General features: G+C 37.4%; 1 protein-coding gene and 1 long non-coding RNA gene across 4 annotated transcripts in view; one reads left to right on the top strand and one right to left on the bottom strand.

Moving 5' to 3' along the window:
- The window catches only part of Slc12a1 (solute carrier family 12 member 1), an 82,766-nt gene that overhangs the window by 54,831 nt on the left and 1,122 nt on the right, over positions 1 to 26,813 (top strand). For all 3 annotated transcript variants that reach the window (XM_027925651.2, XM_027925645.3, XM_027925647.3), the window contains exons 19-25: positions 2,778 to 2,860; positions 11,515 to 11,658; positions 14,697 to 14,828; positions 15,005 to 15,116; positions 17,471 to 17,557; positions 23,934 to 24,069; positions 26,092 to 26,159. In XM_027925651.2, coding sequence (XP_027781452.1) covers positions 2,778 to 2,860; positions 11,515 to 11,658; positions 14,697 to 14,828; positions 15,005 to 15,116; positions 17,471 to 17,557; positions 23,934 to 24,069; positions 26,092 to 26,159 — 762 coding nt within the window. The remainder of the gene's footprint in view (positions 1 to 2,777; positions 2,861 to 11,514; positions 11,659 to 14,696; positions 14,829 to 15,004; positions 15,117 to 17,470; positions 17,558 to 23,933; positions 24,070 to 26,091; positions 26,160 to 26,813) is intronic.
- Positions 350 to 25,071, bottom strand: LOC114084688 (uncharacterized). Its single transcript, XR_003581361.2, has 3 exons — positions 24,742 to 25,071; positions 23,867 to 23,981; positions 350 to 557 (listed from the first exon to the last, which is right to left on the bottom strand). It is a non-coding gene; the product is annotated as an uncharacterized lncRNA (long non-coding RNA).

A 26,813-nucleotide genomic window follows, 5' to 3' on the forward strand; every position in this document is an offset into this window, starting at 1 on the left:
TGAGCTCTGCATTTTGTCATCATTTCAGGCAAATTTATAACAAAAGCATTCTGAGTTCTATTGAAAAGAATCATAGGAAACTAGCTTTCATCTTCTGAAATTATATGCATTACTGACCAAACAAATTCACTCAACAGTCTTTCTAATGTAAGGCACCTATATATTAAATACATTGTATGCCAACATATACAGCCTGTAATTCATAGGCTGCCTTCTGGCTCCTGCTGGTACTCTTAAATTCAGTAGGTAATGGCTAATCCAGGAGTTTGGGATCAGAATTTCTCCAGAATCAGCAAGCAGAATTTTTAAATTTTTTTTTAGTTATAGATAGACACAATACCTTTATTTTATTTATTTATTCTTATGTGGCGCTGAGGATCGAACACAGTGCCTCACATGTGCTAGGCAAGCACTCTACCACTGAGTTACAGCCTCAGCCCAGCAAACAGAATTTTGATATATTTAGAATCACAATCAGTCACCTGTGGAACATTTTTGCAAATGGATTGGATCTGCCCTTTGATTATCCAGATTCCTCAGTGAAATTTCATATATACCTGAGAGAACAAAAGGGATAGAGAGAACAAAAAAGCAAATAAGAAGAAATGTGTGTATTCAAGGAGTTCATTATTTGACGCAAAATTATTTGAGATTGTCTTCCAACTTCCCTGCCATCCCAAACATTCTAAGACACCAAAGGGACCAAAACGCAGTTGACCTACTGAACCCATATCACTGAACCAAGGAGGCTTCTGGCTTTTACAACAAATTAGTAATTAGTCTTCTTGGTAATAAAATTCAATATTAAGGTAGTTCACATCTGTACTAGTGTAAACCTGCCTGTGTTGGTAAAGTTAAAGGACTTCACTAACACAGCATTGGGGTTAACATACAAGGAGGACAATCATGCATTTCTGTATTGCATTTCCTATTCTGATTTTTTGGTTGATTAAAGTATAGTATAGTGTTATTGTTAACACCAGGCTACTGTTACATGGGTGTGGTATTTTTATCATTTTTCTTTGAATAAAAGATTTTAAGTGTCTATATAAACATTCTTAAGTATGGGTTAATTTTAATTAGAATCTCTTTTAGTTTTTAGGTCACCTTAACAAATTAACTCAACTTCATCAGCTTAATACCACACAGTTTTTGGCCTCGTGTACCAAAATCAAAGTGTGGACAGGGCTCTGTTCCCTTCAGGAGGCTCTAGAACAAATTCTTTTCCTTGGCTTCTCAGCTCTAAGGGTTGTCCACCTGAAGGGGTGGTTCATGGTCTCCTTCTTCAATCTGCAAACTCAGCAATGACTGTTAAATCCCGGTTGCATCTCATTATTCTAACCTCCACTTCTGCCTCCTAATTTCATTTTTAACTACGCTTGTTACCATAGTTGGCTCACCCAGGTAATTGATGATAATCTCTCCAGCCAAAGTCCTTAATCTAATCACATCTGCCAAGTCCTTTTTGACATGTAAGGAATAGATTTAAAGATTCCAGGGATTAAAACATCCTTGGGGGAGGGGACATTATTCTGTCTAACACAGAATCCAAAGATATTTTGTGAGGCATATTGTCTTTTTTTTTTTAATAATCAAGCATGGTTAGAACCAAGATTTGTTTGTGTGGAATTCACTTTGTGGCAAATTGTGTTAGAATTAACCTGTTTTGTTAAATGAATATCATCTATAGTTTAAAATTTGATTGGATACTTATATTGCCTTGAACTTATTTGTAACATTGTCTGAATATTTAGGTTGACTTTGTTTATTGGAAACCTGTTTGCATATGGTGAGACAATCACAAGCTGCATTGTTTCTGAGAGAAGGTTGCCAATGGTAAAAGATTCTGGGTTTCAGCTCAATAGAAGATTGAACAAGGAAACTCCCACAGAAAAAAATTTTAGATGACTCAAATGATTAATTGACTTCTTCCATATTTTCAACCAGTGGAAACATATGCTACAAGAGCAGAGATAAAGGAAGGAGCCTTCAGTTCTCTTCCAGATGGTCTAATCTCACTGGGTTGGATATAGAGAAGGCACAAAAACCATCTTCAACTGTCTCAGATTGCCGTGAAAAGTATTGCTTCAAATGACTTGTCCAGAGTCAATGGAAAAAAGTTCCTTGGAGGAACTGGAGAGATTTTTACCTATGAACTTGGTGCCAGAAATGTAATCCTCATGAAAGGGAGGGAGGCTAAGAATTTCAAAGGTTCTTTGCAACCAGTAAACACTCTGTTCTAAATATATCAGTGATTGTTTTGCTCACTTTATAAAAGATTTAGTTATATTAAAAGTATGTGACAGACTCTTATGCAAAATTCTAGTTACTAATACTATTTGAGTTGGTTGCAGAGTTAATGATTTGGTTACCTGTACCCAGAATGTATTTTTTAAAAGTAGAAGAGGAGAATAAACAAAGAGAAGAAGCATCAGCTTTTGGCTGAATTCTAAAGTGAATTTTGATGGTTTCATGATATCAAAATCCTAGAAGCAAGGGATTGTTTTTGTTTGTTTGGTACCAGGAATTGAGTTCAGGGGCACTTAACCATGGAGCCACACCCTCAGCCCTTGTTTATTTTTTGAGACAAGGTCTCGCTGAGTTGCTGAGACTGGCTTTGAACTTGCAATCCTCCTGCCACACCCTCCCAAGCCCCTGAGATTACCTGCAGTTACCGTGAACTACCCCACCAGCTAAAATGCAAGTTTAATAATATTCCAAAGCTTGAATATTAGAGGAGCCATTTAAAACACTAACAACTTTGCTTCTTCTTTCAGTGATGCCTTTGACTTTGAGATTGGCGTGGTCATAGTCAGAATCAGCCAAGGGTTTGACATCTCTCAGGTTCTTCAGGTGCAAGGTATGTACCTACCTTCTTTATTCAATCAACAAATATTTAGTAAACACCTACTATGCGCCTGACATTGTTCTAGGTGGTGGGGAAAGAACAGTACACAATATGGACAAAATCCCAGACTTCAATTCTGGGCTGATTCATGTGAGCACACTTCCCCAGTGTTTTTCCCACTTTTAACACAAGTGGCCTTTGCCCTGTTAATCATAAATGTAGGATAATTTAGGGTAGTCATCAATTTTTTTTAATCACAAAACCACAAAGCCAGCATCAAGGAAAATAGCACCTTCAGTAAAATAGCCTGCCAAATTAATTTCTGCAAGATGTTTTAGAAAATGAAGATTAATTCCTTCCTCAGAAAAACATATATTTTCCTTTTAAGAGTCTATGAATTGGTGTGTAGCTAACATGGAAATGAGTCTGAATGTATCATGCTGTGAATCACTAATCTAAGTCAGAGGCAGAAACACTAATTCAGATTAGTGACTATTTTTTCCCTGTAGAGAATTTGGTATACTTGTTTAGTCTCAGATTTTAAACATACCCTCTTTGTGTTTGAAATAAAGAACATATTCAAAGAATTACTAAAAAATTAGGACAGATCATGAATTCATCTCTTTAACTGAACTTTAAAATAGAGCCCACTGATGATATGACACAAAGATATGAGGATATTTTGGGGTATGTATTATGTGGTAGGCATACTGTAGGTGAAGATGCTGGGTAGATTAATAACTTGGTCTGTACCCCCAGGAGACTCACATCCTAGTAAGGGTAATGGATAATAGGTATAAATAAAGCATTAAGGAGGGTGGGAGTTAACCCCTGAAAGGCTGAAAGGAGGATGTTTGATTTGAGAATTACAGGTTGAGTCAGAGATAATTAGGCAATGTTGAGGGAGAGAAAAACAAAGAGAGGGTTTGGGAACAGCATTCTCGGCAAATAGGAGAGCATCAGTAAAGGTTAGACATGAGAGTACGGCAGAATGGGATACATGGGCAACCAGAGACAGATTCGTGTTACTGAAGTGAAAAGCATATGAAGTAGACAATAATGAAATATGAGGCTGCCCCCCATAAAGAGGATCCAGACTTTAAAAGCTTCATTTGTCATCTTAAAAAATGTGGGCCATATTCCGTAGATAATGAGGACTATCAAAGAGATTTAAGGGAGGGAGTAATATGGTCCAACATGGGTTAGAGTTCATAGTCTTTCAGTTATATGGCACATGATTCAAAGAGGATTAGAACAGAAACAGAGAGACATATAAAAATGATTTCTGCAATAATCAAAGTGAGAGAATGTTTTAGTCAGCTCTTTTGCTGCTATGACTAAAAGACCCACCAGAACAATTGTAGAGGAGAAAAAGTTTATTTGAGGGCTCACAGTTTCAGAGGTCTCAGTCCATAGACAGTCAACTCAATTCCTCAGGGCTCTATGTGAGGCAGAAAAACCTGGCAGAAGAAATGGTGGAGGGACGCCGCTCACATGATGATCAGAGAGCAGAGGAAGAGATCTCCATTTTCCAAATACAAATATATAGCCCAAAGCCATGCTCCCATTAACCCACCTCCTCCAGCCACACCACACCTACCTCCAGTCACCACTCAGTTAATCCCATCAGGGGATTAATTCACTGATTGGGTTAAGGCTCTCGTACTCCAATCATTTATTTTCTGAACTTTCTTGCATTGTTTCACACGTGAACTTTTGGAGGAGAACTCACATCCAGACCAAGGCAACAGCTTGAACTACAGATGCCTCCATAGAGATGGAGAGAAAAGGACAAAATTGAGAAATATTTCAGAGTTAAGAAGAGCAACATGAGGAATTGATTGGATGTGTAGGAAACAGGAAAGGGAGGAGGGAAGAAAAAGTCCTTGGCTGAGTGAGTGAGTGGTGGGAGTACGGATAGAGATGGGGAACATAAGAGGAAAAGCAAGGTTAATGAGATACCTGGTGCAATTTCAGACAGTATCCTATGGGAAAACCTGCTGCAAGTGTCCACTGGGCAGTTAATAGTCCCAGTCTCAAAGAAATAAACTGAGTCTAAAATGCAGATTCAAATGTTACTGACTAAATTGTGACCCAGGCCCAGCCCCCTTCCACCAAATTCATGTAGAAGTTCTAACCGTAGTACCTCAGGATGTGACTCTAATATTTAGAGATGGGGTTTTTTAAAGATGTTATTAAGGTAAAACAAGGTCATGTTAGTAGGCCCTAATTCAGTATTACTAGGGTCATTATAAAAAGAGTGTAGGAGACAAACGTAAGGGTCACCATGTCCTTACATGGTGAGACGGTAGCCACCTTCAAGCCAGGCAAAGTGCTCAGAGAGAAATCATCTCTGTGGACACCTTGATCTTGGAATTCTACCTTCCAAAACTATGAGAAAATTAATTTTGATTGTTTAAATCACCCAATATTTGGTATTTTTTAATAGCAGTTCTAGCAAATTAACTAAGGGGACATCATAGAAAAGGTGGATATTGAAACCATAATTCTGAAAAATAGAGCCCAGAGTGTGTGTATTTGAGAGCTCCAAGGCATATGAAAAGGGCCCCAAAGAAGAAGCAGGGGAGGGAGCAGCTTCTCTAGAGAAATATTGTCAGCACCCGTTTCACAGTGGGTTGAGGAGAGACTATGAGATAACTAAACAGAGAATTACGACTGCAACCAAACATTTTGAGAAGGTAGGATGTAAGGGGAGGAATGAGATTGAGGTGGTTTGTTACGGGAGATCTATAGACCTTAAAGCGGGAGACCTAGCATGTGTCCAGATAGTGGAAATGGGCACAAGAGAGTGACAGAGATTAAAGATAGAGGGGAGAAATGGAGTAAGATTCAAGAGAAAGAGGTAATCAAGAGAAAGGCATGAAGAGAAGAGTTGGTCTGAGGAACAAAGAAAAATGCTTCATCTAAAATTGGAGCAAAGGAAGTGAGCGTTGATGATGAGATTGGCAGATTTGTGCGTAAACCTGGAAACCAGACCTTTGTCTGTTTGAAGCTGCTATTCTACCTTTTAAGAAAGAGAGCTAGAGATAGTGATGACTTCAGTAATGAGAGGCAATGGTGATATCTGAAATGTGGGCATAGGGCAAGACTGTCTTCATGTACTCCTTCAAACGTCTACCATGAGGGCTGCCTGTCTCTGGTAAGACAGAACTGACTTGGAGGGTAATAACATAATCTAATATTCAGAAACCTGTTCTGTTATCACCTCCCTACTTTTTATTTTAATTTTTTTCTGGCTTTTGTGCTATAATGCTTTTCCATCTAAAAAATAAGAATGAAAAACAAACTATTTGTATTTAGATCGCACATTTGCTTTGAATATCATATTGATTTCTTCAAAGTGAAAGATGCAATGTAGCTGACAAATATTACTCCCACCCCTCATAATAAAAAAAAAAAATTAAAAAAACCCAAAAGACTGATAGAGCATTTTGAGGCAATTTTGACAAATTCACCAAAATACACCATCAATTTATTTCCATAATGCAACATAGCCACCAAATTTTGTGGCATTTCTTAAAGAACCCTGGCAGTGAACTGCATCCCTTTTTTATTTCCCAAGGGAGGTATCCTATTTAAATCAACTTTGATGTTTGAAATATTTCTGCTTCTTAGTCAAGAAAGGGAAAATACGGTCAGATGCTAATAAAATAATTATAAGTAACAACTATTGAGGGTAAACAAAAGAAAAAGCAATGTTACACAAATAAATGAAGAACATGAGGAAAAACAACAGAATAATGATAGAAATTAACTCCACACTGCAGTTCCACGCATTATTTTGAAGTTTGTGCAATTTATGACCCAAATCTCATTTTAGATTTTGAATTGGAAGAAATAAGCTTGTGTTTCATTATATTATGCTGTAATATAGGGCTTAATAAGAGCCTGATAAATCTTAAGTATTGCATTATACTATGTTAATGATTATCATCATAGCTTTTCCAATGCAGGCACAACAGTGTCATCACAGATTATAATTTAAAGGAAATATTAGCAATGCAGAGCACCCATATACTGTAGTTAATAAAGCAGTGAATAGAAATCAGCTTTATAGGTAATTTACCCACTAATGACAATTATTTCTATGCCGTGTCACAGGCTTATATGAAAAGGATAACTTTTCATATAAATAAGATCAGTGCACATAACATCCTAACTTGTACACAGCTGCATCTCCCCTGATATTGATGACTGATAGTTTCTCTTAATAAATTAATTCATTTTCTGACAACACACAAAAAATGCAGCATTTCATATTATTCACTTCCCAGGGGTATTTAGCAAGTTTGCCAACTACAACAAAGAGTCCAAATTGTACTGATAGGAAATGAAGTGATGAAATGTGATTTGCAATATGTTGTGGTCAAGTATTCTGTGTAAGTACTGCACGATTTATGACCATCTCAGAGCACGGTGATACTGCTGTGTCTGATCGAGTGGCTTAGCAAAATAAAGACAGATGGCAGTGTAGTAAATAATTACTTGATTGGAAGGCGACCACTGCAGGATTGCTTCCTGCCTTCAATTCAACTAGACTTCACCTGGGGTTCGGCATGTTGATTCATATGGGCATTTATGGCTTTGAGTTGATTGACCAAGGAAAGAATCATGATTTAATAATTAATAAAGAGAAAGGATGCTGTAAAGTGGGAGAGGATGTGATTCCCCAATGGGTTTCTTTGCTCTACCTTCTGTTGTCAGATAATTGACTGCTCTCTGTCCTTAAGATTTAAAGCAGATGGTAATTTGAGGCCGCTGCCCATTTCTAAAAGACATCTTTTTTAAAAAAAATTTTTTTAAAAATCAAAAGACTGATAGAGCATTTTGAGGCAATTTTGACAAGGAAATTGACTTTCAAAATATAGGCACTCCAACTGGTTATCATACAATCAATTTATGAAGCACTTGAAAAATATAGTAACTACTGTTCAAAGCAGTTTGGGCATTTGCATCAAGACAGGGCTCAGGAGTCACTCTTTGTTCTCTCTGAGAATTGAATTTAAGAAGCTGGTTAGAAACGCACTCTGAAGCGAGAGACCATTAAGATGTAAGTTTTGCTTCCACCATTGTTACCTCAGATATTCTCTTAAAATCTTGAAAAGAGAGAAGGACAAGCAGATGTTTGGTCAGGGCCTACCAGTGAAGAAGAAAGTAAAGAGGGGTACACACTAAAATTGGAAGCACAAGGCTTGGTTAACTAGCTGTGCAGCCTTGAACAAATCACTTGAACTCTCTGAGCTCATGTTGCCTTTTTAGCAGAATGGAGAGACTAACACCAGCTCTGCCTGTACCCCAGCATAGGTATCAAATGAGACACTAGGTGGAAAATGCTCTATAATTTGTGAACATTAAAATGCAGTAGTGATGGGGGAGGGTTGTAGTAATGGAATAAATAATCTTTGTCAGCCTAGTGGAAATCAATTTATAATCTGTCTATTCATTACCCCTTGGCTTGCTCTCCACATGATTAAGGGTATATTTTGTGAGTCAACTGGCCAGTATTCCTGTTGAAAGAAACATTTTAAAGTTTACTCTTGATTTCCCATACAAACATAGGTATAAATTACACCAGATAGATAATTCAGAAGAACAGATAATCAAAACATCACTTCTATTTAGCGCTGAAATGTGAAAAAGTGGGAAGTGCACAGAAGGAGGCCTTAGATCATCTACAAAGTGAATAATTAAGAATTAACTCTAATAAGAACTTGCAGAATCACTGTGCAAGTGGGAATCACACCACTGTGTGGATCTGAAAATCCAAGATGGCAAAGCAAGTCATTTCAGATTCTACAGTAGACTTTGTCTGTCAGCCCCTGTCTCTACAGCCTTTGAGAGAACTGTTGAATCTAAAGCATTGAAGCAAAATTTGCTTTTGTTGCTCAGGCCTGGGATCTTTCCGTTTGCTCTGGATGGGCTGTGGACATACCTTCAAGCAAACTGTTGGAGCAGCTCCCAGTTTGCTCAGCCAGCTGACTCCTTTACAAAAGAGGATTTATCTTTTTTCCTTCTTTGTCCAAACTAGAGGACAAAGAGCATGGCAATTAGTGGCTAATCACAGGGTATGCTAGAGCCTGCCAGAAAAAGAAAAGAGAACTCCCTCCCCAGGGTAGCCCATACAGTTGCCCCCAAAGAAACTCATAAATAAGTACCTTCCAGAGGATTGCAGAAAGGTTACCCCCACCACCCTGAGCTGGGCCCCTGCAATATCCCAGAAGGCTGGATAACAGCTAGGGTGCAGTCAGAGCAGTGACAGCAAAGTCTGACTGCAGATGCTGCTGCTCTAGGGCAGTTTCCTATATATATCCACATCTGTAGAGTCCTCCTTTTAAAATGACACGTTTGAGGGGTTCTCATTTTGGGTGATTAGCTTGGCATTACACTCTGCTCCTGAAAGTGTTTTAAGTTCATCTAATGATGAAGAGGGGGAAGTTAACCAAACAACTGTGAAGTACTAGTAGTTAGCTACAAGAAGGTCGTCATGGTGGGAAGCATAGATTTGAAGTCAAGCTGATCTCTTTGCCTTTGGACACTATAATGTGCTAGGTGATGTCAGGTGAGTTACTTTACCTTTGTGAGCCTCAGTTGCTTCTTCTACAAAATGAGGATAATAACAGTAACTCTCTCTGAGTTGTTTGGGAAGAAATAAAATTCAACAGTCCCTGTTACCCCCCAAAGTGTATAATAAATAGTAGCTCTTAACTCTCAGGCTTTTGAAAATACTCCGTTTGCTTTGCTCGAATAGGGTCATTTCCAGAAGTTGTATAAATATACAATAGGATATAGCTATTGCTCTGGTCTTTAAGAAGCACCAAAGTGTTATGCAAAAACAGTAGTTTATTCTTTTTTGCAAAACTAATAGGGTGAGAAAGGGTTACAATTTTCCATTTCACATATAGAAAATCTGAGGCATAGAAAAAGTAAATGACTTGCCTAATGTCACGTAAAGCCAGCTGCAGAACCATTATGGGTCACGACCTCCACTGCAGTGCAGCTTGTCTTCACCTTTCAACATCAGGGGTAAGCAACTCCTGTCTGTGCTCTAATTCCATCAGCCTAATTTCCCAGGTTTTCTCTAGCTGCTGGTCTTGAGAACCTTTGAAGCTTCGGGGAAATCACATGGGCGATTTGACCTTAAATCTCGTGCCACTGGCAAAAGATTAATTGCTAAGACCTGGAAAGGGGCCAGACAATTCTGTGTAGCTGAATAACAGCATCGTCTAGGGATGTGACTGTCCTGACAGATTTAGTTAGTACATAATTGATAAATCTAGAGTTTGTATAGCTTCGCTTCACAGATAGATAAGGCACCAGGCTCTGAGGGTTGACATTTACAGAAGCCCTACTAGTGTTTTGTAACACTGAATCTAGGTTTTCTACCCCTTCCCTTGGAGCATCATTGCTCATTTTCTAAGTCTCTGTTCTCAGCAGGCAATAAGAAGAGGAGATCTGACAAGAGTGCCACCTTGCCCCGTGTAAGCAAGAAGTGTCCTCTGTTTAGCACTGTCACATGAGTGCTTTTAAAATCGCATTTACCTTGGTCCAGGGCAGGTTGAGGTCAAAGAGGGATTCGACGTATTACATACCAGTGAGGAATTTTTCATTTCAATCAGAATCCAATAAAGATAAAAGGCAGCCAGACACAACATCAAAGCTTAGAGAGTGGGCTGAAACCTTGGGCAGGAAATTTTGCACAGCTTGACTCTTGTTTCAGACTCCAGCGTCTGAACTCTGACAGGCACAGAGAAACCTCCGCTTTTATTGTTATGACTTTGGTCACTTATTCCACAAAGCATTTTACTTAACAGAAGCAATTGGTGCTGGATGTTTTTCTCTGCAATTTGTATTCAAAGGTCATAGAGGTTTATTATGAGATTTGATTATCTTATGTTAACTCTTGGTCTCCAGTTTTTGTGTTTCAATTCAGATGGCATTGTTAGATACCTGTCATATACCCAGTGGACTTCTGCAATTCTGTCACTTTCAGTTGTAAAACATCTGGCCCAGTAGCTTAGGTCAGTAAATCAGTGGCTTACAGTATAGAAGATCTTATACAGAATGGATTGGGTTGTTTGTTTTTAGATGGCAGTAAATAAGGAGGACCTTAATATCTATATAGATAGAGAGATAGAATTTTTTTTTCTTTTGCACTGGTTATTGAACCCAGGGACACTTTGCCACTCAGCCACATACCCACCCCCTTTATTTTTTTTTTATTTTGAGACAGGGTCTTGCTAAGTTGCTTAGGGCCTCACTAAGTTATGGAGGCTGGCCTCAAACTTGCAATCTTTCTGCCTCAGCCTCTTGTGTTGCTGGGATTATAGGTATGTGCCACCATGCCAGGCAGAAGGATATTAAATTGTCTCTCTTATATCTACAAATAAAAACCCAATGACTTCATGTATTGTAGCTTAATATATGGGGCTATTTTTCCTGAGCCAGTTGCTATTACTTTATGAATACAATTTATTGGAATACACTACTTTTTTAGTAATCCTTCAGAAAAAAAATCATAGTTGTGTGAATGAATAATCATATTATTACTGATATGCCATTTGAAATACTAACATTGGTTATAGGATTGTTCCTACAAACTTTGTTACTGTGAGTTAAGTAGCTGATTCTGCCTCCTTTATCATCAGATGAATTAGAGAAGTTGGAACAGGAGAGGCTGGCACTGGAGGCCACTATCAAAGACAATGAGTGTGAAGAAGGAAGTGGGGGTATCCGAGGCTTGTTTAAAAAAGCTGGCAAGTTGAACATTACTAAGCCAACCCCTAAAAAAGGTAAGTTCTTTTAATGATTTACAGGATTTTGAGATGAGCCATTATTTGAGCATCTGTAAATTCAGAAATCTGATTCTAAAACTTGCATGGCATTGAATATAGGGAAGAACTCAAAGATTTCTTTCAAGAAGGTAGCATGGATAAAAGGTAGAAGCCATTGTCATTTATCAACATCACTAAGTAATTTGTATAATCTTGCTGCAAAGAAATTATTTAAAAATAGTAATATTTGATCTTGGAATTAAATAGTACTTAAGCAAATTGAGTAACTTAAAATAGAAATGTCTTAATTGAGATGGAAAGGGTATAGAAATTTAAGAACCAATACCCAAACTATTTTATATATATTCACCTTACATTGTAGATATTTCAGTGGAATTAAAGTTGGCTTATACGGGTAAGTGAGGGACCCATCTAAAACCCTAATTTCAAAAGAGACATTTTTATCACAAATTATGACCATACACTTAGAACTTCACTGATACTGGTTACTATCTGTAGATTTTGGATGAGTGGCAAATTCATCTCTGAGTGTCTGGTTTGTGTCACAGGGACAGAGGACCAAAGGATGAGTGAGATTGTTACAAATTTTATAAATAGGTGATTCAAAAGTCTAATTCTTTTGAAAATAGTTTGCTCTCCAAAACATTGCAGGTATGAGTTTAATGAGGTCCACAGTGACCTCTGCTGGTAGAAAATCAGAATTTAACTTGCCTTTCTTTATGCACAAATATCTCTCTAGGAGTATCTCCAAGTCAAATAGCAGGATTCAAATTGAGATTTAGCAGGCTGTGGTTCATATTGAAAATAGCCAACCCTTCAAATTCAGGCCACCTTCAATCCTGTAAATGGTTTGGTTCTATTTGCTTGTTTTCCTATTATAGCCCAAGGATGAAACTTCATCTGTAATATAACATTTTTATATGTTTACAGAAAATGATGGAAAATTTAAATATAACCCCTCCTCAAATACTAGAGGAACTCTTGGATTCCTGGGATATCCCAGGGACACGGAAGCACTTGCTACTTATTACACACACCTTTAAATGACATTTTTCACAAAAACAATGTGTTTGAGTCCAAAGTTGGAGTTCATAAGGACTTTCAGGGTGCAAAAAATTAGAATAAGACTTTTATTGAATGGTAACTACTACTATCTTCTTTCCTTTCCTTTTCTTTTTTCTTTTTTTGTACCAGGGATTGAACCCAGGGGCGCTCAACCATTGAGCCACATCCCAGCCCTTTTTATATTTTATTTAAAGATAAAGTCTCACTGAGTTGGTTAGGGCCTCACTAAGTTTTTGAGGCTGGCTTTGAACTCAGGATCTTCCTGCTTCAGCCTCCTGAACTACTGGGATCACAGGTGTACAGCACTGTGCCCATCTTTCTTTTCTACTATTTGATTTGTTGGTGACAAAAGTAAATTACCCTTTAAATATGCTCTATTAAGTGGTGTAGTCTGGAAAAGCAATGGAAAATTCAGACATCAGAGCCAATACTGTTCCCTTTATAATCCTAAGGGGGTAGTGTTGATGTCCTCATTAATGAAAGCAGAACCTGTTATTTACTCTGGAAGCCTGTTTCTACATCATAATACTTGTTTTGGCAAAAAAAAAAAAAATCTACTCTGCTGAAAATCAACATGTACTTTCAATACCTGAAAGTTCAAACGCAGCTCTCAAGTGGGCCCATTCATTACTCTGGGCTTTAGCTGGCTGACAAATCTTTGGAGTTCTAGATCAAGACCAGGCTTGCCTCTGGGTACTCATAATGACTCCTGCAGATGCTTTGATTTGTATGTAAGAGAGGGCAGAGTTTGGTCCATTCTGCGAATAAATTTACTTTCTGCCTCAGCAGTCCTAGGGATATAGAAACAATATAAGATAATTGCTTCAGAACTGACAGGTCCAAAACATAGAAACAGAAAAACAGAACAAAGCATTTTCAGAACCTCTTAGATCCTAGAGGAAGCTCTGACGAGGCTGTCAGGTCTACGCTAAACACTACACTGACACCACCTCTCCACCTCTTTGAAATGGAACAATGAAGTCACAATTTTCAAATACAAGGAAATGAGAAATAGTATATACAGTATGGCCAAGAAACCCCTACTACCAGATAGGAACAAATGTCCTGCTAAAACACCGATCTTGGTCTCTGGCACACATTCACTGTATCCACATTAGGACAGAAATTGTATTTCAAAATTGTTTTAAGTATATGTACCCTTAAATGTAACTCAAGTAAGGCTATATTTTCTTTCCATGTTTCCTGGCTTGTTTTCATCTCATTGACAAAGATTCAAATAACGCAAGTGACTTTACCTTAGCTTCACAAGACTCCTTGAAAAGAACACAGAAGAGTGAACCAAGCCAACCATGGAACCAAATAAAGAGTTTAAGAGTCACATCATCCCTGGCAAACCTTATAATCCAGAACCTCATGGAATCATCAAAACTGCTTAAATGAATGAATTCTCCAACAAAAGAATATTTCTAATGCTGGTGCATATTTTTAGAACACCCAATTACCACATGTTCTACTTTCAAGTAAATTTGAAAATATTATTTAGTAGATTGATTTAGCAAAGTTGGGATAGTTTGGCTACTGTATCAAATTATTTAGCATTGATACATATCTAAATCATAATTTCACTCTGAGATAGATTCTAAGGGTCTGAAAATAACCCCCTGCTTCATAATGAAAATTATAATAATTTGTTTTGCTTTTGGTGGTGTTGGGGATTGAACTCAGGGCCTTGTGCATGCAAGGCAAGCACTTTGCCAACTGAACTATATCCCCAGCCCATGAAAATTATAATCATAAAACCAATATCAACTTTATATTTTACTATTGAAAGTGATTTAAATTGTGGGATTCAACTTTTTCTGTACTCCTTGGAAAACAGAATCCACAATTTATCTATAAGTATAAAAAAAACAAAAATTTGTGACCTTTCCTCTATTTTTATCAATAGGTTTATTTACGGGTTATTTTGTTTGTGTCCTCAAAAGACACCACTCTCTCTTTCATTCCAGACAGCAGCATTAACACAATCCAGTCGATGCATGTGGGGGAGTTCAACCAGAAACTGGTGGAAGCCAGCAGTCAATTTAAAAAGAAACAAGGGAAAGGCACAATGGATGTCTGGTGGTTGTTTGATGATGGAGGTAAAAACATCCCTAGGGAGCAGAATTCCTTTCTCAAAAAATTTAACAAACTGATGGGAAGATATATGAAAATGGTTCCTGTTAAAGTAACAGTTTTGAGTTCTCAGAGGTTGTAAATTACTTAAGAGCTATATCATTAGATATACCTTTCCATCATAATTTATTCTTTATTCCAGGGTTAACACTTCTTATCCCCTACATCTTGACTCTCCGAAAAAAATGGAAAGACTGTAAATTAAGAATCTATGTTGGAGGGAAGATCAATCGCATTGAGGAAGAAAAAATTGCGTAAGTAGTTTACAGCTCACATGTTTGGTCTTTTCAGATATTTATCTGTTAATTCTTTAATTTTAAGAGCTTTAAGAATGCTTGAGGCATAATAGATTTAAAAACAAAGCCATCATGATAGGCCTCATGTTTGATTTTTTGGCCAATAAATTATTTGCATAATTTTTCTAATTACTGTCTTCAAGTCCTCTTATGCCCTGCCACAAATGCCTCCAAAAGGGAATTTGGGAGTGTCACTATCTTGAATGTGTATTTTGTTCTGACTAGTAAGTGCATTCAAGAAATTTTATGTGGTACTGGGGATTGAACCCAAAGGCACTTTGCCACTTAGCAAATTCTGCAGTTCCTTTTCATTTTTAATTTTGAGACAGGGTCTCACTAATTTACTCAGGGTCTCACTGAATTGCTGAGGGTAACCTTGAACTTTCAATACTCCTGCCTGGGCCTCCTGAGTTGCTGGTACTATACAGTGTGCCACCACACCCTGCTAAAAAAAGGGAAATTCTAAAAGAATGTGTATGCAGGTGTTTCTTATGGAAGAATTCAAACCTACTAATTCATGGCAACCAGTCTTAAAACAGTAAGAGAACTAAAAACTTAAAAGAGAACTAAATTGAAAACATACACATGGGTCCTAGCCCCAGCTCTCTACCAAGGAATTGCAGGACTTTGCAACAGTCACTAAACATTATCTGTGTTCCAGTTTCTTGTTTAAAGTTTGAAAAAGTTTAATGGATGACTGTTGAGAATCCTCCTAGTTAAAAAAGAAAAGAAAAATTCCCACAGTGTCTATCTGTATATTTTCAGTAATTTAGCAACTGAGAGCTGATACATAGTTGTGAGAACCATCTTGCCTGGAACATGGGACCTCTAGTGGAAATCTTGAGCATCATCTTCAGCAGCTTTTGGTCCTTCATGGCATGTTTGAGTCCTGGGCCCTGGGACTTCCAGAACTCACAAAATAATGACAGGACATTTATACAGTAATTTTCATATTTTCTTCTCCTTTTTAAAAGGATGTAATTATGATATGCACACACATTCATATATTAGTGAGTATATAGATATATTAATTTTCTTATTTTCAATTAAAACAATGTACATTAATATTACATATTTAATTTTTCTTAAAAAGTCATGTTAAAATGGAAACTAATATGTCTATAATAATTTATATTTCTTAAAACTTCTTGTACCTTACTGGGACGATTGATAAAATTTGAAGATGGTTTGAGGATTAAAAAGTTATTACATTTTTAAGGTTCAAAAATTATACTCTGGCTGGGTGCAGTGGCACATGCCTGTACTACCAATGGCTCAGGAGGCTGGGGCAGGAGGATTGCGAGTTCAAAGCCAATCTCAGCAAAAAGTAAGGAGCTAAGCAACTCAGTGAGACCCTGTCTCTAGATAAAATACAAAATAGGGCTGGGAATGTGGCTCCATGTTTGAGTGCCCCTGGGTTCACTTCTTGGAACCCCCCTCAAAAATTGTACTCTGGCTAGGGAGGCTGAGGTGGGAGGATCACAGGTTCAAAGCCAGCCTCAGCAATTTAGGGAAGCCCTAAGCAACTTAGCAAGACCTTGTCTCAATAAAAAGGGCTGGTGATGTGACTGATGGTTTGAAATTATTTTAAAATAGCAGATAGATAAAAAGGAAGGGAGGAGGGAAGGAAAGGAGGGAGGGAGGGAGAGAGGGGGGAGGGAGGGAGGAAGGAAGGAAGGGAGGAAGGAAGGAAGGGAGGAAGGAAGGGAGGGGGGAGGGAGGAAGGGAGGGAGGGAGGAAGGAAGGAAGGAAGGAAGTAGAGAAGGAAGGGAGGGAAAAGGATGACAAATCAAATGGGGCTGAATATAAATAAAATCTGGAAGTTCTTTGAACTATCCTTACAACATTTTTTAACTTTAAAATCATATCAAAATTATCAGTTTTCTGAGAGAAAACCACCAGTATATAACTATGTAACATGATAATTATTGGTTTGTCAGTAACTCCTATATTAATTATCAGCAATAGTGGTTAATAAGTATTCAGATTTGCTGCCTTTATTTCAAATAATTAGGGCATATGAACAGATTTGCATTATTTTCCCTAAAAGATGAATACAAAGCTGGACTTGCTCTTTCCAGTGTCTCAGTGTCTGCACCTGCTGGAGTTTCTGTCTGCCTTCAGTGGAATAGCTTGGTTTACACTTAACATGTTCACAAAGTACTGAAGTGAAAATCAAACCCCAAAAGCCTTGGACAGCTCAGCCGAAATATGACATGATTGCTTTTGATATCTTAACTCAAACACAAAAACTCTTTGATTGAAAATAATTAAATATGCAATGATGAAGTGCTTTTCTCTTATGTTTTCAGAATGGCTTCTCTTCTGAGCAAATTTAGGATAAAATTTGCAGACATCCATATCATTGGTGACATCAACATTAAGCCAAACAAAGAGAGGTATGAAACATTTAACAGGATCCATTGATTATCCGTGGTACTCTCTCACTCTCTTGTGTGTTGATTATCCAAAGGTAAAAATGTTACCCGTTTACTGCAATGAATTCTCGATAGGATATATAAAAGAAGGGCCTTCAAATAATCATGACAGAACTATCAAGTACATTCTAATGGGAAGAAAGGTTTTATGATGAAGGTGAGCCTGATGGGAGAATTATTGAAATACAGGTCAGTCAGTGATTTGGAATTGTCCTTCCTGCTCTTGGTTTCTAAGCTGGCAAAAGTGACAGGAAGCAGAATGTTGTACTATTCTGACCTGAGCAGTTAAGGTATTTCTTTATTTAAAGTTACTGATGGGGCCTCTTGGATGAGAAGTGCTGATGGAGTAGTTACAGTTTCTTTGGCACAATGGACCCTCAAGGGCCATTTTAGCTTTTAGGATTAAAGGTTCAATGCTTAGGGCCTCTGATCTTTATGGAGGGATGGAGGGAAGGGAACTATAAAATTAAAGCATGAAAAGGAAATATATTAGCTCCAAAATTCAAAAAAATGAAAATATTGAAACAATCATTTAAATATTTTCAAAACATGACATCATTTTAACCTTTATTAGTTGTCAAATTTATCAACTCTGTTATTGTGTTATCTCAGGTGGTTTTGACAAAATACCATGGGTATGGATTAAACAACACAATTTGATTTCTCACAGTTATGGAAGCTGAGAAATCCAAGATCAAGGTTCTGATTAATTCAGTTCCCATTAAGGCCGCTTTCTGTTGTGTAGATGGCCACTTCTCTCTATTTTCTCAAATAGTGAAAAGAAAGAAAATTTGGTCTCTTTCTCTGATAAGGACACTCATCCCATCATGGGGGCCTCATGACCCCTCATGACCTCATCTAAACCTAAGAACCTCCCAGAGGTCCCACCTCCAAATGCCATCATCCTCAGGGACAGGGTCTCAAACTATGAATTTTGGTGAAACACATTCAGCCCATAACAATGATGTTTGAAAACAATTTGTAGGTTAAATCCTCATAAGGGATCTCAAAAATGCAAAAGGATTGTCCAGAAGTGATAGTCAATTATAAGTTAAATGAACTCCTTTGATTTGTAATTCGATAATTATAAAATGTTTTCAATTATTTATAATCCAAATCATATTTGCTGTTGCATTCAGATGCAGTTTAATACCCTTGATTTAGGGTAGAGTTGAGCTTCTAAAATTAAGTGGACATGAAAGTTTCAGAATGGTTTGGGTCTCACTGTCCTTTTATTTCTTCTCTTTTCTGTTGACCACCATTTATACTTCCTCTTACAATTCTTGATGAACTATAATGCCATAGTCCTCAAATCTTCTTGCCGCTTCCTTTTTTTAGCATATTTTTATCCCATATAAACTTAATAACTAACTTAAAATATTCAGATTTAAGATGCACTCTTATTAATTAGATGAACTTGAACTTTGTATTCTTTGTGGGTATTCATGTCTCCTCCAGAGCTATGGTTAGTTAAAATGGCTTTACAAAATACCTCAACTGTGATAAGAAAGCTAAAATTGACAGGGTCAACTTGGTTATTACTTTGTAATATTTCCTTCCATTATATATACTTCTAATGCCTTGTATTCTTTTTTAAATATTTTTTAGTTGATGGACCTTTATTTTATTTATTTGTATGTGGTGCTGAGAATCAAACCCAGTGCCTCACGCATGCTAGGCAAGCATGTTACCACTGAGCCCCAACCCCAGCCCCAATGCCTTGTATTCTTAATTTCTGCAGTTATAAATACTTAAGAAAAATTAAAAACACATTTATAATTCTCTTTGGTAAATGGAATCAGCATTCTGATAAGAACTGGATTTTTGTACAGTAATCCCTAGTAGCCTTCCATCTTTTGTTTGAAGAATTTTAAAATCCTAAGTCATTGCCTCTTAACATTTGTAGTGATATGATCAAAAGGCTCATCTTAGGGCTCTAATTGGTGGAGACGCATTCTCTTTCATAACAGAGCAAGTCCACCAGTTCCTTAGCATGTGCCACTTAGTGACATGGTAGACCTCCTCCTGCTTTGCAAGAGGGAGCCGTTTTCTGTTGTTTGGAGGGTGGTCACTGCGTCTCCTACTAACTTGGGGTTTTCTATAAGCCCTGGCTCAGTGAGTGGTACAAATAGTAACCTACTTCTTATAGCCAAATTCTTCTTACTGTTGTTTATCTTAATAGCTAAGGACTATTCCTGCTTGCTGATTATATTGTTCTTATATTTTGTTGTCTCTTTACCTATCAATCTGATTATCTCTACCCAAGTCCTTATTTCCTTCTCTTTCTTTCATACTCGCCTGTGTCCAGCTGCCAAGATCACCATCCTGCATATTCTTCCTTTCTAAGCTGTCAGCCACTGGGAGTGTTGATGAACTCCTTCCACTAACCAGGTCTCTTCATTCTTTGTGTACCTGTCCAAGTGTGGGCACTCTTAATCCTACTATCCTGAGCTTTCTCCCATGCTGTCCTCTTCTCAGAGAGTAAAACTCTGTGGGCAGTGGGAAGAAATGAAGTACTCAGTCATTTTTGCTTTTTTGTCTTGGCATCTAAATTTGATTTTAGACACCATTTTAACTTGATGCTTTTCAATGTCCTCATTATCCCATAAAGAAGAGAATCACTTCCCACTTTTAAGACACAAATGAATTTATGTTCAAAATTTTGCAGATTTTTCCTCTCCTATTTCAAGGTCATGAAAAAAGATGAATGGAATAAAGTCCATCCTTCCTGAAATAAAAGAATTCTTACAGTTAATGTACCCTGGATCAAGGGTAAAAGGCCATCCACCAGAAGGGGGTGCTGGAAGAACCATTCTCTTCTCTTCGGCCTTCTGCCATAACTGATGTCTTACTAATTTATAAAACAGTCACATATCTGACATTGACAATGGCTATTCCAATATATGAGAGTAACCCCATTTAGAACAAAGAATGGTCATTGGGTATATCTCACATCTGGCCTGTGATAGCACATCTGGCATGATTATGTTAACTGATATAAGGCAACTCTTCTGGGTACAAATAGAGAAGAAGATCTCTTTTTTCTGGGCTGATACAGAGCTAGGCCCAGGGGCTGAGGCTTGGTGGGTAGAACATTGGCTCACTTTTATCCCTCATATGGGCCTTCTTGTCCAGGCAGCCCTTATCCACCATCAACAACTATCCCCTGGTCACTATTCTTTCTTAGTCACCAGGTGATACAAAATGGGGAAAAGAGTGTCGATGATTTCCATTTTGGAGGTTAATGTTATAAATGCCCAGAATTTCCATTAGTAAACCCTTCAAATACTTTGGAGGTTAATGTTATAAATGCCCAGAATTTCCATTAGTAAACCCTTCAAATACCCATGAAACATCAATAAGTCTTGGCAAAGGTATTTTGTCATAGACACGTTATCTATAAATATGGTAGGTCAAGGGTGAAAGGGAGTACAAAAGCAGAGTTAACAAGAAAATAATTGAGTGGAAGAAAATGAGGAGCTCTTGCAGATAAATTTCAATTTTTATTGTATAGAGTGAATTAAAAATCATAGACCAAAAAGACAATTATCTGTATGTGAAAATCAAAGAGCAACTAGAAGCAATTAACCAGATAATTTAAAGATGTTAGCGTAGTTATAAATAAAAGTATAGTACATTACTTTGAGAGAAGAAATCTTACATGAACTGAGGAGAAAGTTTTATAGAACTAAAAATTTTAAAACTTCCTTTTGAGAGAAAGGATGGGGAATATAGGACAGCTATTAATTCCATTAATTCAAAAAATTGAATTAGGGGCTGAGGTTGTGGCTCAGCGGTAGAGTGCTCAGCTAGTATGTATGAGGCCCTGGGTTTGATCCTCAGCACCACATAAAAATAAATAAAATAAAGATATTGTGTCCAACTACAACTAAAAAATAAATATTTTTTAAAAAATTGAATTAATTATCATTTATATTTAATAATACATGCTACATGGCTTAATTAATTAAAGCATTATATGGAAAATCAGATTTAATCAAAATAGTAATCTTGGGTTACCTCAGGATCACCTAGTAAGGAAAATGGAAATGGCCAGTTCTTGAATGAGCATGAGAATGAAGAAATGAAAGATGAACATGGATAAGGAACAGTAGGAGTTCAAAGAACAGGAATAGGCAAATCCAACCTCTCTATACCCTCCTACTGTGTCACTTGGCACGTTTCAATTGCAATTAAAAGAAAACCTCATAGTGACCTAGATGATAGAAAGTATTGTCATACATGACTAAACAATACAAGTATAATTTGATTTTCAGGCTAATCTTGTTCTAGAAGGTAAATTTTGTAATCAAGAACTAATTCTCTTTCAGTCTCCTATTCTAGCTTCCATTATGAAGTCATCAAAGTTGATTTAACTTGTAAAAGCATGTCTGCCAGTAGCAATCAGGACTACATACTTGCTCATGTATGTTCAGTAGGAAAAAAAGTTTGTCTCTTCCCTAGTTGTTAGAGTCAGGTATGGGGCTCCATTCAGGATGAACCAGCCTAAGCAAGTGAGCCATTCGTGGTAGTCTGCATAACATTGGTTTCCTGTTGGTTCAAGTCTGCTTGAGTTAGGTGTCTATGTTGGCTAATCACTTTGGCAGAAAGCATAGAATTATATCAGGGCTGGTTGATCTTGGGGATGAAGTCTTTCCATCCAAATTACAATGGGAAAACATAGTATGAATGCTGAGGAGACAACCACAACTTCCATCTCATCTTTTCTTGGGAAATCATTTTTCTACTGTATTTTCTAGGATCTAGGCTGAGGTGCAGAGAAACTCTCATCCTGATCAAAATAAGTATATGTAGAGGGACTTCCATTGCTAGCCTTGATCTTGATGACGTTTAGAAAAGTGAATGCCTCTCTTTTACAAAACCCTGTATGCTTCTCAGAGCACTGTCATTCAGATTCTCACTCTGTCACACAGCTCCAAATAGCCACTGTCATTCCCCTTCTACAGGCAGGCTTGTCCAGGCCAAGGATAATAATGAAAGAGGCTGAGCAAGAACTGTGTTCCCAGGCCCCCACCTTTCCCTTTTCCTGACAACTGCCAAGGAGCTCTCTAAGGGCATGACACTTTCGGAAATAATATCAAATAAAAGTATTCCGGTTGAAAGAAGAATAGGACACATCAGTCTCACTCCTTTCCTGTCTTCACCTACCTTTCTAAATAAGTCAATACAATAGCAATCTACTGCATTAAGTATCTCTTCAGTCCCTTAACAAAAGCTCCCTAGCAGGGATGGTTTTACTCCTTTGTCATATCTGTACTTTTATCTGCAAATCCAAAATCAGGCCAACTGATGAGATAATTAAACTCATCACTTCATATTTTAATTTCTTAACCTAACAGCATATGGATTCTAATTATCCTTCATTCCACTGTTACTAAATTATAAGTAAGCTACATTATATAAAACCAAAGAAAATTATTCATACATGAGATCATCTTTAAGTAGCATACTGAAGAAACTGCTACCATAAATTGTAAGTAAAGCTTATTGTGCTATTGTTTTAAAAATAAATTCTTATGTAAGACAAGAATGAGATTTTTTGCACAATTTAAAAAATGTTCTATAGCTCTTAGACACTGCTTCTCGTCTTCTCCTCAATGATTTGTTTTTAAATGCTCTGAAAAGTCCTCAGATTTGTAGACATTAAAATGTTATTGATTGTTGTTCTCTCCCTTAACATGTCCCTGAATAATATTCATTTGAAAAACTCAGACAGCAACATCAAACACCAGGACAAGCGCAGCATTATTTGCAGCAAACATCCAAATTGTTCTAGAACCGTTCAACTTGTGAGAGCCCTTGCTCTTCTCCTTGTACCTTCCCAGAACCTCCTCATATGAATGGGAGTTGCCGTGTGGACTAAAAGTAAGGGCAGCCCTATCTGATTTCCAGAAAGCCTAGTTCATTCATCTCCTTCATTAATGGACTAATGTCTCCCATGGAGCCTGTCTGATAAGCAGATGGAAACTTATTTATCGGCTAAAATGTCTACAGTGCAACTGTGTTTTTGACTATATTATGTAGAAAATGTATTTGCAGAACAATTACTCCTATGTGCTTGTGCATTAATACTGAAGATCTAATACATAGTAAGCTAACAAGGCCTGAAACACATTAAATCCCATCCACGTGTAGGGAGGGAGCACTATAACCACGCTTTTACTCACAGTAAATTCCCTGCAAAGATAATTCGTAAAAGATTTGCATGACATTCAGCTCTGATTCCACAGCCAGCCAAGCCAGTCATACCTGGAGTATCTGTGAAATAATGAGTTAGTTTCCCACTGTGAAGCCTCCTTTACAATTCCAATTTCAGCTGGAAAGTCTTTGAAGAGATGATTGAACCATATCGTCTCCATGAAAGCTGCAAAGATTTAACAACTGCTGAGAAATTAAAAAGAGAAACTCCATGGAAAATTACAGATGCAGAACTGGATGCTGTCAAGGAAAAGGTAAGGACTTGTCTGCCTTAATTTTTACTTTGCTATCTAACTAGCCGAAAGCCGAAACAGTGGTTGATTTAAAGATCAAGAAGTAATGTATCTATTACTGAATGGCATTATTCAAGATCCAGGATTTCTGCATTTGTCAGGTGTTTTTCAATTATATTATTGGACATTAGGATTTAGAATACTTTTCATTTTTTTCTAGAAAGTAACATTTTTAAAAGTTAAAAAAAACAAGTCATTGATACATATTGTAAAGTCTCCTTTCAAACTTTATTATTATTAATCTGAAATAATTTAAATAATATTCATGCAATGCAGATAAAGGTAGATTGACCCACACTTCAACACAATGACAAAGAATTTCAACCTGATGAAGATAGCTGTGAGAAACTAACAAAAGTATCTGAGGAAATTTATGATGCGTTTAGAACAACAAAATGTTGGATCTGGCAAACATAAAATGAATGTTGTCGCGAGTAGCCTTGTATATAATTACTCAGAGGCAGATTGTCTTTAAATGTAAGCGTACATTTGATTATACCAATTATCAAATATAAACAATTAATGCAAAAAGTGTTGGGTGTGCTGGAGCGCCCCAACTAGCATTTAATGCACACTAATTAAACACCATAAGCAAATCACACAATCCTAGGGCAACTACGAGCCCCAAAATACCTCTGATGCCACGCGACTTCTCTTAGCCAAAGAGCAGACGTTGTTCTTGTCTGGTGGTTCTCTTCAGCCTATGGCTGGACGTCAGGGAATGGTGGAGTCAGGGATGGACAGCAAGGCAGCAAGGCGGTCAGTCTCTCTGATGTCCTTGGAGCAAGACTCTAATGTGGCAGGACCAGCAATTTAAATAGAGTTCCAAGTTGGTGGTGTATGTTGGTGATTGGTTATACCCAATGAAAGTCAATGTCCATTGGTTATGTCCAGTGAGGTGATGTAATTGCAGCTGGGCATATTCTTTGCACGTGTCCATGAAGCTGGGCTCCCTATCAACTGTAACCAGTCATTGCTTAGCATGTCTATGGCTAGTGCCCCTTATAGCTCTTTATCAATTGCAAGCAGACATGACTAAGCAGTTCAATGGCTGCTGTTCCTTATGGCCGGCAACCTAGTGAGTCCCAGCATGTCCCAGCATGTCTATGGCAGATGCTCCTTTCAATGTGAAACTGTGAGTTTTCCTAGACAGCCCACCAGGAGTTACTCTCTTCTGGCCTGAGCTGAATGAAGTTGGTGATATTGAGGATAATGAAAAGGGCAGAATTCCGAATGAGGAATTGATATCTGAATTGGACACTAAGGGAAATGGACCACAAGAACCTCCAAACTACAAAATCGGAATAAACTGTATTTGGAGCTGAGCTTGGAAAAATTAGAGGAAGAAATACCAAAAGTCTGTCAGATTTAGTGAAAGAAATACTGAACGAGAATCATAAACTCTGCATAATAATAACAATAAACTGGCAGTTCCAAAGCAGTCATACCATCTAATTGAGCAAATCACATGTCTGAGGCTCAGGTTCTAAAATATAAAAATAAATATTACTTTCAATACCCCAAAATAGTTGTCCAAGTGAGTTTATTGGTGGTTTTTTTTTAATTTGAAACCATCCCCCTGATCTGATAAAACATTCAGAGAACTTAAAGAAAAAGAGAGTAGGAAATAATCTATTTTCTTAAGATATCAAATCGGCAACAAGCTTCCATCAGTTTTCTTTGACTGAAAACCTGTTCCCCAAAACTGGCCATTCTTGTCTTCTTTGGGTTGTTATCCATGCTGTTTGTTTTTTTCCCCTAAAACTTAATAAGCCACTATAATACAATGACACTCTGGTCTTTATATTTCTAAAATTTCTCAAGAAATTTTAAAACATCAAATTTAAAATTTTTAATAAACTATTTTTAATAACTTTTTAAAAATGAAGCTTTCTGCTGATCTATGATTTGAGGTAGGAAGATAAATTCTCATTCATAATTTTGTTAGAACTACACTCAACAAAATTTGAATGCTGTCCACAGAGTTACCGCCAAGTTCGACTGAATGAACTTTTACAGGAGCACTCAAGAGCTGCCAACCTCATTGTCCTGTAAGTATCATTGTGGGCAGTAAAGAATGGGAGAGACAAGTTTCAGGTTAAATGAGTTAATAGATAAATTTATAAGCTCATGACTTTTCAGATAAGAAGTTAAAAAAAAAAAAAAAAAAGTTGGACCATGCAGAATTTTGGACAGTGAAAGAGGATACATGCCACCCTGAGACTCTGACAACTAAGATCCAACTTAAAGGGCCTTGCTTAGACTTTGTGCCAATCATATTACTCCTATGGGGTCAGGGCACATGCCCACCAAGAACACAGGCTTCCTTCTGGACTATGCTCTAGAAACCTGAGGCTCTGGAATTCCCTGGCAACAGCCACAAGTTGGCCACCAGGGCTCAGGCATCTTCCCTGGGTAGGTGTTTCGGAGCCACTGCATGACCATGGCAGACTCATGGTCCCCTTGCAGTGTGGCAAGAGGCCACAGCAATAAAAAGATGGTTAGTTTTTCCCTTTTTCACTCTTTACCCTTCAGTCTTACAAATGTCAGAAGTGGGCCTACTGATAATATTAATATTCATTTAATTAAAGATTGGTAGCCAAACATGGGGAAACATCCAACTATTTCATTAGTACCTCATGAACTGAGTCCTAGATATAAAAACAAACATCTTTAAGCACGGTCTAGATTGGTGGATGATCCAA

The sequence above is a fragment of the Marmota flaviventris genome, chromosome 2 (assembly GCF_047511675.1).
Source record: "Marmota flaviventris isolate mMarFla1 chromosome 2, mMarFla1.hap1, whole genome shotgun sequence".
NCBI classification, from domain to species: Eukaryota; Metazoa; Chordata; class Mammalia; order Rodentia; family Sciuridae; genus Marmota; species Marmota flaviventris.